At 41.9% G+C, this 13,974-nt stretch overlaps 2 protein-coding genes across 6 annotated transcripts in view; one reads left to right on the top strand and one right to left on the bottom strand.

The window, feature by feature from the left end:
- Positions 1-5,479, top strand: part of TMC5 (transmembrane channel like 5) — a 33,604-nt gene extending 28,125 nt beyond the window's left edge. For 3 of the 5 annotated variants that reach the window (XM_075515009.1, XM_075515006.1, XM_075515010.1), the window contains 5 exons: positions 582-755; positions 2,044-2,122; positions 2,462-2,554; positions 3,682-3,783; positions 4,725-5,479. In XM_075515009.1, coding sequence (XP_075371124.1) covers positions 582-755; positions 2,044-2,122; positions 2,462-2,554; positions 3,682-3,783; positions 4,725-4,913 — 637 coding nt within the window. In that variant the 3' untranslated portion in view covers positions 4,914-5,479. Of the gene's footprint in view, positions 1-581; positions 756-2,043; positions 2,123-2,461; positions 2,555-3,681; positions 3,784-4,088; positions 4,135-4,721 lie in introns of all 5 variants that reach the window. The other 2 variants (XM_075515008.1, XM_075515007.1) reach the window with 2 other exon arrangements.
- A 575-nt stretch (positions 5,480-6,054) lies between these two features.
- Positions 6,055-13,843, bottom strand: GDE1 (glycerophosphodiester phosphodiesterase 1). Its single transcript, XM_075515085.1, has 6 exons — positions 13,519-13,843; positions 11,635-11,810; positions 10,243-10,348; positions 9,391-9,483; positions 8,558-8,769; positions 6,055-8,151 (listed from the first exon to the last, which is right to left on the bottom strand). Exons 1-6 carry the CDS (start codon positions 13,771-13,773, stop codon positions 8,004-8,006), a joined length of 990 nt encoding a protein of 329 aa, XP_075371200.1. The 5' UTR covers positions 13,774-13,843; the 3' UTR covers positions 6,055-8,003.
- Between the last annotated feature and the right edge of the window lie 131 nt (positions 13,844-13,974).

Genomic DNA, 13,974 nt, shown 5'->3' with positions numbered 1-13,974 from the left:
TACACATGAAACCAGGTGGGATGAAATATTTCAGAGCAAACATTTCCAGATGGCAAGTGGGAATTTCAGACTGTCTAGAGTGGTTCGGTTTCAAAGCAAACAACATTTTCCTATTTCAGTCTACCTGAAAATGTTAATTCTTGCTACGGGCTGCCTTAGTTCACCACATCCTGTTACTGAAAATCTGTAGTGACTCATGTCCTCGAAGGCAAGGTGAAATGATGGCTCCCTTAAGCACCTGTGGTGAAACTTTGAAAATCCAGATTTTCAATTTGTTGTAGCTTGCGCTACAGTGATTGACTTGTTACATTTAGGTCAAGATTGCGTTTACAGGGCTTGGTACCGATCCATTGCAGCGAGGTCTCTCATCTCTCGCTGCGTAGTCTGGGGTGGACATTTTAATGGCTGCAGAGTGACCCAAGTTAAAAATCAAACACAGATCATGGAAGTCCCCTGAGGGTCCAAAGAGAGCAGAGGGCTGTAGCAAACTAATGAGCATCTTGATGTACAAAATCACAGTATTAACTAAATCACTTGTTAACATATGAAGCCTTAAGTAGCTGTTTTTTCCACACTTTCAGGTTAAAACCTTCAGAAGAATGTGGTCCTTTCAGAGGTTTGTCTTCTATGTATGCTGCAGTCTCTGAGTGGATAAAAATACTGGACAATTACAGTGCCTCAAAATGGGTAGTGTGGATCTACCATAACTTAATTACAAGTGAACTTTTCTTCTTCATCCTCTCCGTTTTTGTCCTGTAAGTACCTGCTAATGGAAAGGGACCTGAGGTAGAAAAAAACTGGCTATGACATAGGCATTCTTCATAAAAGAAATTGCAAAGTGCATTTTAAAGCATCAGAAATGGTTAATATATTAGAAATTCATGTATTTGAAGTACATTGAAAAGTTATAAAACCTATTCCTTTTATGTTAGGATGCCAAAGCTCTTTACAAACCAGCTTCATGCTAACCCTAGGATACGCTGCTTTTAATTGAATACTTCTAGTTTACTGCTGCCTAGGCTCCAGGTCTTATTACCACTGGCACACTTGCCTTTAGGAACGTCAGCAAAAGTGAATATGCTGCGTACAGTTGGCAGGATAAATTGCTTCTCCCCCCCGCCTCTCCCCTCAGAGGTGAATAAATGGTAGGGAAAGAGCAAGCTTTCACAAGCACAGGGAATACAGGCAGATGTATACTAGGACCCTGAGCGACATAAAAAGCAGAAGTTTGGGAGATGGCCGCTTTGTCTTTTCTGGCCATTTCTCATCAGTGGAGTCATTAGAGGAGATGATACCATGTAAAGAATAGCTGAACTACCATAGGGACACTGCGGTGGAAGGGCGTGATAGTGCACAAGCAGCATGTTAAAGTGAGCAGACTGTACGGGGAAATGCTAATAAGTAGGTTGCAGTCTGCTTCCAGCTAATCTCAAGTAAATTCACATACTGTCGCCTCGGCTGAAGTAAATTATTTTGGCAAAACCAGTATGTGCATATTAAGCTATGTGCCCACTGGTAGGGTTTGATGTTGTAGCTGTGCTGCTTGATATTTCTAGCATGGGCCACGCAGACCTAAGAGCCCAAACCTGTTCTCATGAAACAAGATCCCACTCATCCTAGTGGGACCGGGATTGGCCTAGAAGCAATAAGTGTTCAGTGTTGTGATTTAAGCTCCAGGCATGTGTCTAGGCAAATGACACAAAGTTGGATAAGAGCATTAGGTTCCTTTTTGTTACCTGGAACGCACCTCGTGTTGTTGACTTACTTTAATTGTACCTCTCATCTTGAATACAAGTCCGTAAACCTTTGGGTCTTTTCCAAGAGAATCTCTTAAGCAATTTCATGTGTTTGCCATTCCTTGTGTAATTGTATACATATATTTTTTTTTTAATATATGTGTGTATATATATGTATATATGTGTGTGTATATATCTTTTAATGGATAAAATAAACAGGATAACTTTCTGTTTAGGCAATGACTAAGAGGAAATACTCATGGGTAAGAGTGCTCATATGTTGGACTTTGTTTGTTTGTTTGTTTAGAATTATTACTTATATTTACTGGCAAATAATAGAAGGAAGAAAGACCATGACCAAACTCTTACATAAGCAAATTATTAATGTAAGTTTGACTTTCAACTTTACCTTTTTTTAAAATTTGGCTTCCTTGTTGAGTCTTATCCTGCTATTGTGGAGCTGTAATCTGCTTTTTCTGTGACAATGCAAAGGAGGGTGGGAGCCCTCCCCCATGGGAATTGCAGGGAAACTTAACTCACAAATAGAGTTGCTGCAAAATAATTTTATCTTCAAGCTGTGCTGCTGCAGCTCCCTCTGTAGACAGATGATTTTAGAATAAAAGGAATTTTAATGATTATTCTGGTCAATGGTTACTCATAGGCCTTGAGCCTCTCAAGAATGATTAGTCCATTCCAGCTAATGATCAAATATGTCTTGACCATAGGAAGGAAAAGATAAAATGTTTTTACTTGAAAAACTATGGGCACTGCAAAGGGCAAAAGAAAACCCGTCTGCGCGAAGAGTACAAGGCCAGCAGGTCAGTTCGATAGTTCCAGTACTACTGTTTCAGTTATGTGCTTGGTACGATTTTGTGGGGTTCCTCCAGCCTTGCAAATAGGCTGCCATTTTGGGATATGTCTGTGTTTAAAACTTCATGTAAGTTGATTGATTACTAGTTAACTCCAGACAGCAAAAGGATGCCGTGGAAGTTCCCTAACTGTTTGTTCCAGACTGGAATTTAACCTGGGAAGGATATAGAAAAGTCCTTACCCTCACTAGACATTATTTATGATTATGAAACTGCAAGAAAACATTCCTGATCTAGGTGTGCAGTGGTCACTAAAGGGTTCGGCCACACTTGAACCTTGCCCAGACTAAGAAGGAGGCTGCCTTCCTCCCCTGACTCTGTATTTCCTTAGGGGTTTATGGATTGTGCCCCCCCTGCCCAATCTTTTCAGGTGAGGTAAAACTGAGTGCTTTGACTTAACCCCATTTTAAATCCCATACCACATCAAGACAGACATCTAACGTCTTAAACTTGAATTTATTTTTCAAGTCAGTCCTGCCTGCTGCGCCATCAAATTAGTGTTAAAATGTGCATATATAGGTGGTGTGCAGTGTTTTTATTTGGGTTGAGTGAAAACTCTTTGACCTACATACTGGTGAAGAAAAAGGGTTTGTTAGGTTCCCCTCCCTCCCCCCCAAAACCCAAATCCCCCTGTATGACTGGCCATCATTAATGTGATAATATAAAGAAATAAAAATAAATATTGATAATTGATATTGATATTGATACATTGATAAATATAAATACATATGTGATAATATAATTAAATATTGACTGTAAAGAGGGGAGCTTAAAGTGAATGGGCATTTTCTGTGTGCTGGGGATTTTCAAACACTAGACAACCCTGTGGCCATGTCCAGGGTTGCAACTGGGACTCCTGAGGGGAGGGTTCGATAGCCTACAAAATGTGGATATTCTTGTAGTTGTTCAGGTCAGATTTCAAATGGAGATGGCAGAATAATCTCATTGTGGATCTACTAGAAGAGCCACCTCCCTAAAACAAGGGTAATGGCCTCAGGTGTGGGGAGCGCTGGCCACAAAGTCATGACTGGAAGCCAGAGTATAGTCCCGCTAATGCCAAATATTCTGTCTTTCAGAGAAGCTCTTCTTCACACCAACCATCCAGGCAATCTGCCCAGCAAGTGCCAGGCTACCCAGGAAGGGCATTTGACAGAAATCAAAATGCATCCCACGACGAGGTGAGATGGTCAAAAGAAGGAAGGCTTCGCTAGATTTCCCTACATAGAACCTGGGGCATGATATAGACCATGGGCGTATGTTGAACAAAGAGAACATGCTGTATGTATAGAAATAGTTTTAAAGATTGATTTGAACAGGTACGAAAATGTAATCAGGATAGCTGTTGGAATAGTCATACTGGCAGACCTGCTTAAGATCTGGAGAGTATGGTTTTGTTACAGGTAACTGGTATCTTTTTAAATACAAGATAACAGGCACATGAGGGAAACATCGACCTAAATCTACTTGTGAATTTTGTTTTCAGTATCCCTATTCTGCTGGGATCCTGAGGGGATCTGGCTTCCCACTAGGTAAGCAACAAATGCTGAACACAGAAAGCAGCTCTTAGAAGCTCAGCTCAGTAAAAATGTTTGATGTAGTACAGCCACAGCATGTAACAGCTTGATGTAAGGGACACAGAATTTTAGCATCTTGCATAAAGAGAAAACTTTAAAAAGACTGGGTTTTGGGGTAAAGATTTTCTATAGAGCGTGCTTATTGGTAGCTTGTTGCGATGTTGGTGGTAACTTCTGAAGACTGATCACAGCTTCTGTATACCAGAGAGTTTAATTTCTGTGGGTAAATGAGCCATGTTGTCTTATGGGAGCAGCCACAGGCAAGAATATTATATCACATTATATACTTCACATCTCGGTGAAAGTATATTTTAACCTCAGAAGAGGTTATCAATGATGTAGGGTCCCTAGGACATTGTATGTCCAGAATAAAAAAAGCTGTGGAAACTTGCGTGGTAGCTTGAACTATTCCTGGTTTACACAAGCATGCACTTCATTCCAAATACTTGGCAGATGAGACACTTCAATAGCCCTGGGCTTTGTAGCGGGGGTGGTTATTGCACCAACACCAGCATAATTAACATCACTGCCTTTGTGAAAAGCAGATCCAGAGACATCCCAGCCCAGCAGCAGTCCAGGCGTGTCCGAGGCAGTGGCGCTCGCTCTCCGTGCTAGAGAAGCAGCTCAGTGGGAAGACGAAGATGACGACAAAGACTTTTGACCGTGAGCAGGCAGAATCAATAATGAGTGTTAACTCATTAAATGATGTTCTGCAGAAAGCAATACTCCTTTGAACTAATGACTGAAAGAACCATTCAAACTTCTTTTTTTTTACCCCTAAATGGAAGGAAAAAATAGAACAGATTGCAAAAGGCATCCCGATTGCAGTTTATTATGATAGGGAATATCCTGCGTGTTTGGTTTGGTTTTGAAGTAATGATATTCTGGTGATCATCAGCCTTCCTCCAGGGCTGGCTATGACCTTGGTACGGTAAGGGTCCCTCCACAGCTGGTCACTTGCTGTTGACTAAATATAAGGAAACTTGCGCCTAATTGTAAATAAAAGCTTTGATCTAAAAAGATGTCAGTTATATTGTTCAAACTGTTTTTATCTGATCTAAACCAAAAGTGAAGTATTAGTCCAATAAAACCAGAAGGAAATTGAAGTGCAGTTGCTTCTAATGACTGAGACATTGTAATGGCTGCCAAGTAACTTGTGTGAACCAGGTTAAGCTTATATTCAATTTCCACTTTTCTGAGCCATTTTTATGGTATATTACAGTCACTCAAAACCAGCCTTGATGCCCAAAGTTATCAGAACTCTTTCTTTAAGAGTGAGAGATGAGAATTTTGATAAAAACCATTGCTTGCAAACAAGAAGTTTGACATATCTTTTCCCAGTAAAGGATAGATTGGAGGTAATACAATTGAGATTTTTTTATCGTATGTGACTGACTTTGCCACAACTCTGCCTTGATAATGATTTTTTTTAGCCCATTTTCTACTACTGCCTGGCTTATTCCTCCCTTGTTGCTTTGGACATAAAAATGCCTTAGGAAAGAGGCACATCTTTTCCTCATGCTCGTGATTTCAGTTAAAGACAAGCCAAAACCAGCCACCAAAGGTACAGAAGAAAGGACAAAGTTCACACACAACACAAGATCAGAGATCCATTTTTACTATGTTTTTCTGCATGTATAGCTGTGGAGTCTGGCTGTGAATATTGAATATGGGCCTAGTGTTTGTACCGAGGACAGAGACTCAACAGTGCCAGCAACTCAAGCAGCAACAAAAAGAATGGATCTTTGGAGCAAGCATAATTTGCCATGAAGGGTCATTTGCTCTTCCGCTGGGTCCTCGGGGAGCACCTGTAGAACACAGCAGTAAAGGTGGAGGCTACAGCACTCATGAGACAGCTGGACAGAAACTGTGCAGTACGACATGCACCAGAAGATGGAGATCAGTGGTTCTGCAGTGCAGGGTGGATGAGTGACATGAACTGAAGAGGCTCCCATAATCCTGACAGGAAAAACCACTCCTTACTCCTCTTTGTGCTTATGTATAGTTCAAGACACAAGGAAAAAAAAAACCAAACCATCACCCCTTGCAGAAAGTAGCATTAATCTGCCACTAATTCAGAAGTTTGGACTTACCTTAATTGGGACAATTGTGTAGTTCTTTCCACTGATGACTGATTTTTATTTTTTAATTACCTTTTGCCTCTTTTATAGAAGGTTTTTTTTTTTTGTAAAAATTGCAGTTGGCTCTGTGCATGAGAACTAATTCTAACCATGAGGCATACTATCAAGAACATTTATATCCAAAGCAATGTACCAAACTGCACCACCAATCCATGCAGTCTGCTGTGCCATTTCTGGTAAGCGCAGCTTTCCCCTAGCACATCATCAAGTGATCACCTGGTGTGGAGTGCAGCACGTCAGCTGAAACACAGCAACGCCCAAACAAGGAAACAATGAATTCAACAACACTGAAGTAGCACAAGGAACCACCTTACTAAACCATGGTTACACTTGCTGGTCAAACATACACGTTGCTACACGCGTAGTCTAAGGTATCTTGCGAGATTACGTCTGAATAACCTGCAGCAGGTAACCAATCAGTTAAATGTTCAAATTCCTCATTTCTGTTGAGATTAGTATCATGTTCCTCTGAAATGAAATTACTAAACTTAGTAATTCCATGTACTGGCCGTTAAGAAAAGGTGGTCTAAATTATGTTAGGGCTGGCTCCATGGGAGTTTTCTGCTCTTGCTAATCATTGACAGTCTTCTCTAACTACCAGCTCCTTCCAGAGCAGAGCCAACATTGTTCATGGCACATTGATGGTAGCTGTGATGAGAACAGTGGGGGGTTTTACTTGTTAGAAAAAAAGAGCAAGCAACCCACACTAATTTTGACATTTTACATCAATCCACTGCTGCACAGCTGATAAAGAATACCACACCCGTGAGCTATCAGATACTTGTTTATTGTAACTGCAGACTCTTTTGATGTCAAGTTAAATCTGGATTACAGTTTCCCACATATCCTTGTGAGTGCCCTTCAACCATGCAAACAATAAGCAAAGTAAAAAGACATTTCAGCTCTATTTGTTCTACCACTACCAGCACTCGATACATAGCTTTCTTTTAAAAAGAGATACATTCATGTGCTGTATCATTAGAAGACATAATCTTCTATCCTCCCTTAGTTCTTTTAAAAAGTCTGGAAGATAAGAAGATACTCAAGTTTTTTTTCATTAATTCTCATAGTCTTCACATTGAGCATGGAAAGTTGGCTTTCTTTTCCTTGTCAAGATGCAGCACAGCCATCTTTCCATGCAGTAGGAGGGAAATATACTCACCCTCTATTTTGGCACCATTATTTTCAGATTCTGTTTTGAGGACAGTAATGTAGATGTTTTCAAGAAGCCATAAGTCAACCTCAAATTATTATACAGTTGTAGAACAGACTGTTTAAATTACTAAAAATCGAGGTATGATTTTAAATTTTGCCACCAAAAATTGCTGATATGACTTTATAACCAAGATTTAAACAAAGCAAAGGAATAGTCTGAGAATTATAAAGCAACCTGCACATACAGCATGTTGCCCAGTTAGCTTGTCAAAACTGATCCTTTTACGTTACAGTGCGATCTCCTCAGACTACAGATGGCTGTACCTGGGCTTTGTCCACTGTTGTAACAGAGGGGTTTTCTGCATTGGAGATCTGACCATACAGCAGAAGTGAACTACTGCTCTTCCTTTTCCCAGAACTATCTTTAGCGGTCCTGTCTGTACCAGTGGATACCGTCTCGATGGCAAGTTCAGACCTGCCCAAGTAAGATAACTTCTTTAGGCTGGTGAGCGTATACAAAGCACAGGTCTAGTAGTGAGGATCACAGTCTTCCACCAAGCTGTCGGTGATGTAGCTGGTTTCAAGGACGCTTTCGTAATAGCTTTTTTCTGCAAACGTGTTCACTGTCCAGGCAACCACTTGAATTCCGTTTGAAGACCAGTGCCTCACGTACTCTCTGCAAGGAACAGAGACACCATAAGAGGAAGGCTGACACTACCATATTTAAGGCAGACAGTGCTGAGGCTACAACCGTTTTAGACTTATATCAGTATCACATCAAGAATGATAGTGCATCATCTTTTGCAACATCATCTTTGTGTGTTTTATCACTGTAAACAGGCAAAAGCAACAGTTTTCTTCCCCTTTGAGACTAAACTTAGGATCCAACATAAGATAAAAATACAGATTGAAAAGATAGAGGCTTAAAATAATAAAATAGCATGCAGTAAAGAAGCTATCTAAACAACCTTACACAACTCTAAATGCAACATACTGATTAACATGTACTATGTTAACTCCACCCTTATATACTAATAGAATGATATAGTCTCCTGATAATATTAGCAAGCTTTAACACTTACTGAGAAACAAAATTTTTCTGTATGAGGAAAGCTGAAACCCCGCACAATCGCCACAAGAAACTGTGTAGGCTCCAATCTAGAATGATATCCATCATCATATACAGATAATGTTTCCAGGAGGAATCGAAACGGGGTGTCCCATCTCCAAAATGACTCAGATGCCAAGGCCTGTGTGTTAGTGCTGTTACAACATTTGTGTCAGCTTGTCTCATCTGGAAGATCAAGGAGAAAAGACTGTAATTCATACAGAAGCAATATAAATTGGGAGATGTTAGATACAAAGTGCTAGCTTGCATTTGCGGCTGTACCAAAATCCTTCTCCCTCTCCCCCCCAATCCTTTTGTAACTCTTAGAAAGCTGTTTATGATATTTTACTGTCTTTTCTTTAAAACATACTGAATAAGCAACTGCTCGTATGTTAAAAAAATTGCATAACAGTCAGACAATGGAATAAAATACATAGTAAATAGACTTGGCAATGAGAATTAGGAAACAGTTAAGAACAGTCTACATTTACATCAAAATATGAGGTTTATTTAACAGGGACCTTGCAGACAGATACCTGGCCATATGCCAACTGTAAGAGCGATGCACTTTTTCCTACATAGCTTCCAGAATGGAGGGAATTGCTGTCGATTCAGATGTGCATCTAATGAGCACAGAGTGATCTAATAAGATTATGCAGGAGACTTATGATTTATGCTTCATTTTTTTTTAAAGTCTTGGCAATTTTAACAACCCAAAAGTAATCTGGAATTGGGAGCTGTATATCTTACTCAAATTCCCAGACAGAACTAAAAAAATCCAAAATAAAAACTTTTAGGAAACATCACCTTATAAACAACATCTGGCATGAAAGAACAGACTACGCTGTTGTTATACAAACGTGGAAATTCCCGGTAGAGTTGTTTTAGGGCATCAACTGCCTGCCAATTAGAGATACACACAGATGTTATCTTTATACATACATTCATATTTACTTTACACTGCAAAGTCATTTTAGAATAATCCCTTTAAAAATACTTTCCTGTTTTGTGTAACAAGATTGAAACGGAAAGGGGGGAGAAGAAAAACAGCATTTTGTTTATACCATTAACACAGAAATGACATTTTGTTTTTTGCAACAAAAGTCCTTTTCGTGATTCTGTTTACAGCAGAGTGGCATGCTCAGTGTTTGAAATACCTTTAAATACATTGTGGAGAAAATTCTGCAGTACTACCTAGGGTTTAGTTCAAGGGGAAAAATGAATTTCCATATTTTGCTATGCTAAAGAAAAAAATATTCTAATTTGCATAAAATGTTAATGATTGATCACCTGTATCTCCCTTCAGTAATGGAAATTATAGACAAGCAGGATCCTTAGTTCGAGGCTGAAGATGAAATACTAGCTCCCCTCAGCATAGGCACGGAATTCACTTTGCTTTGTTTCGTGATTGTGCTGTGAGCTGAATTCAACCCTTGCACAAGTGTCATGCTAATTTTAAGTTGCAGCTTCCCAGGACAACGGAACAGGACAAGGGAACACGTTGTCTTTGCTTTGACAGCCCAGCTTTGGATGACACAAATAGCAGATCCAGTCTGTACCACAGACTGTACCACACATATCAGTTGGAGACCAACAAAAAAGCAGGTTAGAAACCCAAAGAAAGGGTGAAGGAAGGTGTCTTAGTACAGTAAGCGGTACCTGATTTGCATGGCCTTTGACATCGAAGTAGATTATAAGATTGTGATGCATAGACTCCACAACAGCTTCTCTCAGAGTCGGTATCTTTTCACCTTGGAATTTGCTCCTGTAGAAACAGAGAACTCCTCACTGGAATGCAGTCAAGATACACATGGGCACACACATCCCCAGCTACACAGAGCTGTTTCCTAGGGATTCCTAAACATAGTTTGCTGATACACTAGTATTAGAGGTGGGATCAAACACAAGCAAAGCAAGGGCAGCGATGGGTCTCACCCAGTAAAAGGCTGCACATGTAGAGCGATATGGGCACATCTCCTTTTCCCCCAGAAGCCCACTAGAGAATTATACGCTTCCAAATTCAAGGTCTAATCCAATGCTCACTGAACCCCTTGTCCAAAACGTTAACCTCAGTTCTTCACCTCCTTCCTCAACTACCACAAATAAGCATTCAGTCCCAACTGCTGACCACCTATCCACCCACTTCATCCTGCTTTGACTGCGCTCCCTAACCCCGAGCCAGAAACACAGATCCTGGCAGAATAAGCAAGACAACCTGAGGATGTAGGAGAAGAAGCTTTACACATCAATAAATTATTCCCGATAAGGTGATAGTGAACAGCTGATCAGCGGTAACTGCCTGTGTGTGGAAGTTCTCGCTGTGTGGTTCAGGTGATCACCTTTCCAGTAACAGACGGGGAAGATGCTACTTGTACCACAGACTCACAGGTGATATATTTACAAGAGCCTGGAAATCCCTAATGCAGCGTCTCAGGAGCACACACTAGAAGTTCTTCCTCTAAAATTGATTCACTTATGATACTGTAGAAGTTACATCATTATTAAAATTTTAGTAATGCATAAAAATATTTTCCCCTGCTTACCACTGGAAAGGACCTAATCAGCCACCGGGTCACAGCTCCTACCTGAGACTACCCAGGAAATCTGTCTAGCTCCTTTTCAACAGTATAATCCTGATGTTTAGAATCCCCAACACACAATCAGTCAAGAAATATATGTGAATAAGATTAGCATTAGAAGTAATTACTCAAGCCAATTTTGACATATAGTGAAACTCCCAGTATCTTTAGTGTCTTGCAGTCAGTTTAGGGGAAGCTGATCTAGAGATTAACCTGTTTCACATTAGATGCCTGTGGCTTTTGTCCTTGAAAGCCAATTATCTTGACTCTGCTTCACTGTTCCTATTGCAAGAATGGGTAAGGAGATATAGTCTCATACGCTTCTAAAGTCAAATGAGAAGTAATATATGGGACTAAGTTTTAAATTTACAAAAATTTTCATTGGTGATAGATCAAATCAGTAATTTTGTTTATCAAGAATGTTTTTTTCACTGTTGTAAAAATAGTTTCAGAATAGCAATAGTTCATTTACCATAGCCTATGTTTTGCAGATGGATTAAGCCTCCTAATTTCATCAAAAGTCAAGTCACACAATCTTCCAGATCCATCAGTTGTCCTTTCTACTGTTTCATCATGCATTAGAATGGGAACACCATCTGCAGTAAATTCAAGGTCCAGCTCAACACCTGTTGCTCCATTCTCAGCTGCCTTAAAAAAAAAAGTCACATACACAACAGAAAAGACAGCTTTATAGATTTAATATAGGTACAGCTATAACTAGTTTGTATTCTGGTAAAAAATCATAAACTAGTAATGTTCTTTTCAGTAAGCTTGACCTGCAGAACAAAGTAGGTTTTATCCAAGTTATTGTGAGAAGCATTTGTAGATCAACTGAAAGCATATAATCTATTTTACAGATAAAAACATAGTGATAATGTCTCAGTCTTGGGATTGGGACTGTTTCAGGATAAAAATGCAGAAAAGAATCCTGCTCTCTCCTTCTGGTCCAATAACTCCTGCGTCCTTAAGTTATGTTACTTTCTAAAAGAGAAGGGAAGCAAATGCCTACAGTTTAGATAATTTATAAATTAACACTTAGAACCAGAATCAGAGCTGGCCATCAGAGCATAAAGTTTTTGCTTGCACAAGAAAAAGCTATCATCCCTTTTTTTATGGAACACGGGTGCAATATTTCTTTCAGGTTCGCCATTCATGTGCAGTACGGTTTATCCACCATATGCAGCAGATATAAACCTTCCCAGAAGTACCACTTACCATGCTTGCACTAAATAGTAGATCTATGTAGGCAAATCCCTGTTCCTATCTGAGGAATCCCCGTATCAGAGAGCAATAAGCAGCTGGGCTGCCTCAGAACATTTCATACATCCTGCTCCTGCCCTGGCTCTTTCCCAGGAACTCCTCAGAAAAGCACCTGAGTGAACTGCAAGCAAGATGAATTGTTCTGAAGGCCAAACGCCCTCCTGGGAAAAGGGCCAATGCACCAGGAAGACAAATGCCAGGTATGCACTAGCTGTTACTCTAGACTAAGGATCTCTGTTGTGCAGCTTCAGAATTTATCAGAACAGAGAGCCCTGCCTCACCCAGAGGTAAGAAACCATCAGAGCAGCAACATCTCATCATCACAGATACGCTACATTTGAGAGACTGCTAATCACAATTTCAAATGATTCTCAGAAACAGATTTTGAACCCTGGCTGCACCATGATGCCTCCCAGATGAGGCAGCAGTAAGTTTCATGGCAGGGCTGTACACAGTGAAGTTTTCACAATATCAGATTTTCCCATAACTGTGGATTCTCATTACAGATCTTCAAGGCTCAAAAAGCAAATGACCTGTTACTAAGTTGCTGTTCGCTCTCTATATTCTATTGCCATATCAGCAAAATACAGTATTTCATTATTGCTACACTGCTAAAATATCCATCAGCACCAAGGATATAACACAGTTCCCACAAGACTCAGATCTGATCAGACTGTTCTGAATGCACTTGGGGATGAAGGACTGCCAAGCCATACAGCTTCCTGTGGCAAGTCGGAAGAAGCTGGAGTTTTTCGGGGTGACGAGAGCTTGGTGTCTGCTGAAAAGGCAGATTATCAAACATAACCTACAGGCTTGTATTACTGCCCACTGACTTCAGCCTCTCACCCACCAGACCTACGGGGAGACAGACTCCCCGAGGCTCTCGCTCCCTCTCTCTCCAGAGCGTTTGGCAGCTTTGCCTCACACTTCTAACCTCGTCCCAGGCCCTGCACGTCCCTTAGCGGCTGGGCACGTTAAACGCGCTTCCAGCGCCTCCCGGGGCACGGCCGGCTCTCCGAGGAGCGGTGAGCACGGCCCCTTAAGCACCCGCGGAGGGGCGGTGAGCACGGCCACGGTGAGGCCCCACCGTGCTGACCTGTCGGATGGCCGCCAGCGTGTTCTCGGGCGCGTCGTGCGCGCCGCCGCGGTGGGCGATGCGGGCGGCGGCGCCGCGGGGCCGCAGGACGCGCTGGGCGCTCTGAGGCGCGGCGGGCTCCAGCCTGAAGAGGTGCAGCGCCAGGTAGAGGCCGGCCGTCAGCAGGCAGGCCAGCGCCGGGCTGCGGCTCAGCGCCAGCACCGCTGCCAGCAGCGCCGTGAGGGAGCTCAGCAGGCCCTCCCCGTGGCACAACATGGCGGCAGCGGCGCCGGCCGGGCCGCACCGGACGGGACCAGGACCGGACCCGCGGCCGCCGCCTCTCCTCAGGCGACGACGGCGACGGCGAGGCCGCCGGCGAGGCCGCCCCGCCCAGCGCCAGCCAGCCAGCCAACCGGCACGCGGCCGCCGGCCGCCAGCGAACAATCGGCGCCCGCCGCTCACCCGCCTTCAGCTAAC

The sequence above is a fragment of the Mycteria americana genome, chromosome 12 (assembly GCF_035582795.1).
Source record: "Mycteria americana isolate JAX WOST 10 ecotype Jacksonville Zoo and Gardens chromosome 12, USCA_MyAme_1.0, whole genome shotgun sequence".
NCBI lineage: Eukaryota > Metazoa > Chordata > Aves > Ciconiiformes > Ciconiidae > Mycteria > Mycteria americana.
Note: the sequence above shows the minus strand (reverse complement) of the source record. Positions and strands in the feature narration are given on the sequence as shown.

What these genes read in the sequence shown, in the direction of transcription:
- GDE1 (XM_075515085.1), bottom strand. Translation starts at nt 13,773, where the DNA reads ATGTTGTGCCACGGGGAGGGCCTGCTGAGCTCCCTCACGGCGCTGCTG. An exon ending in TCTGCAAAACATAGGCTATG is followed by an intron (nt 10,349 to 11,634) that starts GTAAATGAACTA and finishes CTGTTTCTACAG; the next exon opens with GAGCAAATTCCAAGGTGAAA. An exon ending in TCAAAGGCCATGCAAATCAG is followed by an intron (nt 9,484 to 10,242) that starts GTACCGCTTACT and finishes TCTAATTGGCAG; the next exon opens with GCAGTTGATGCCCTAAAACA.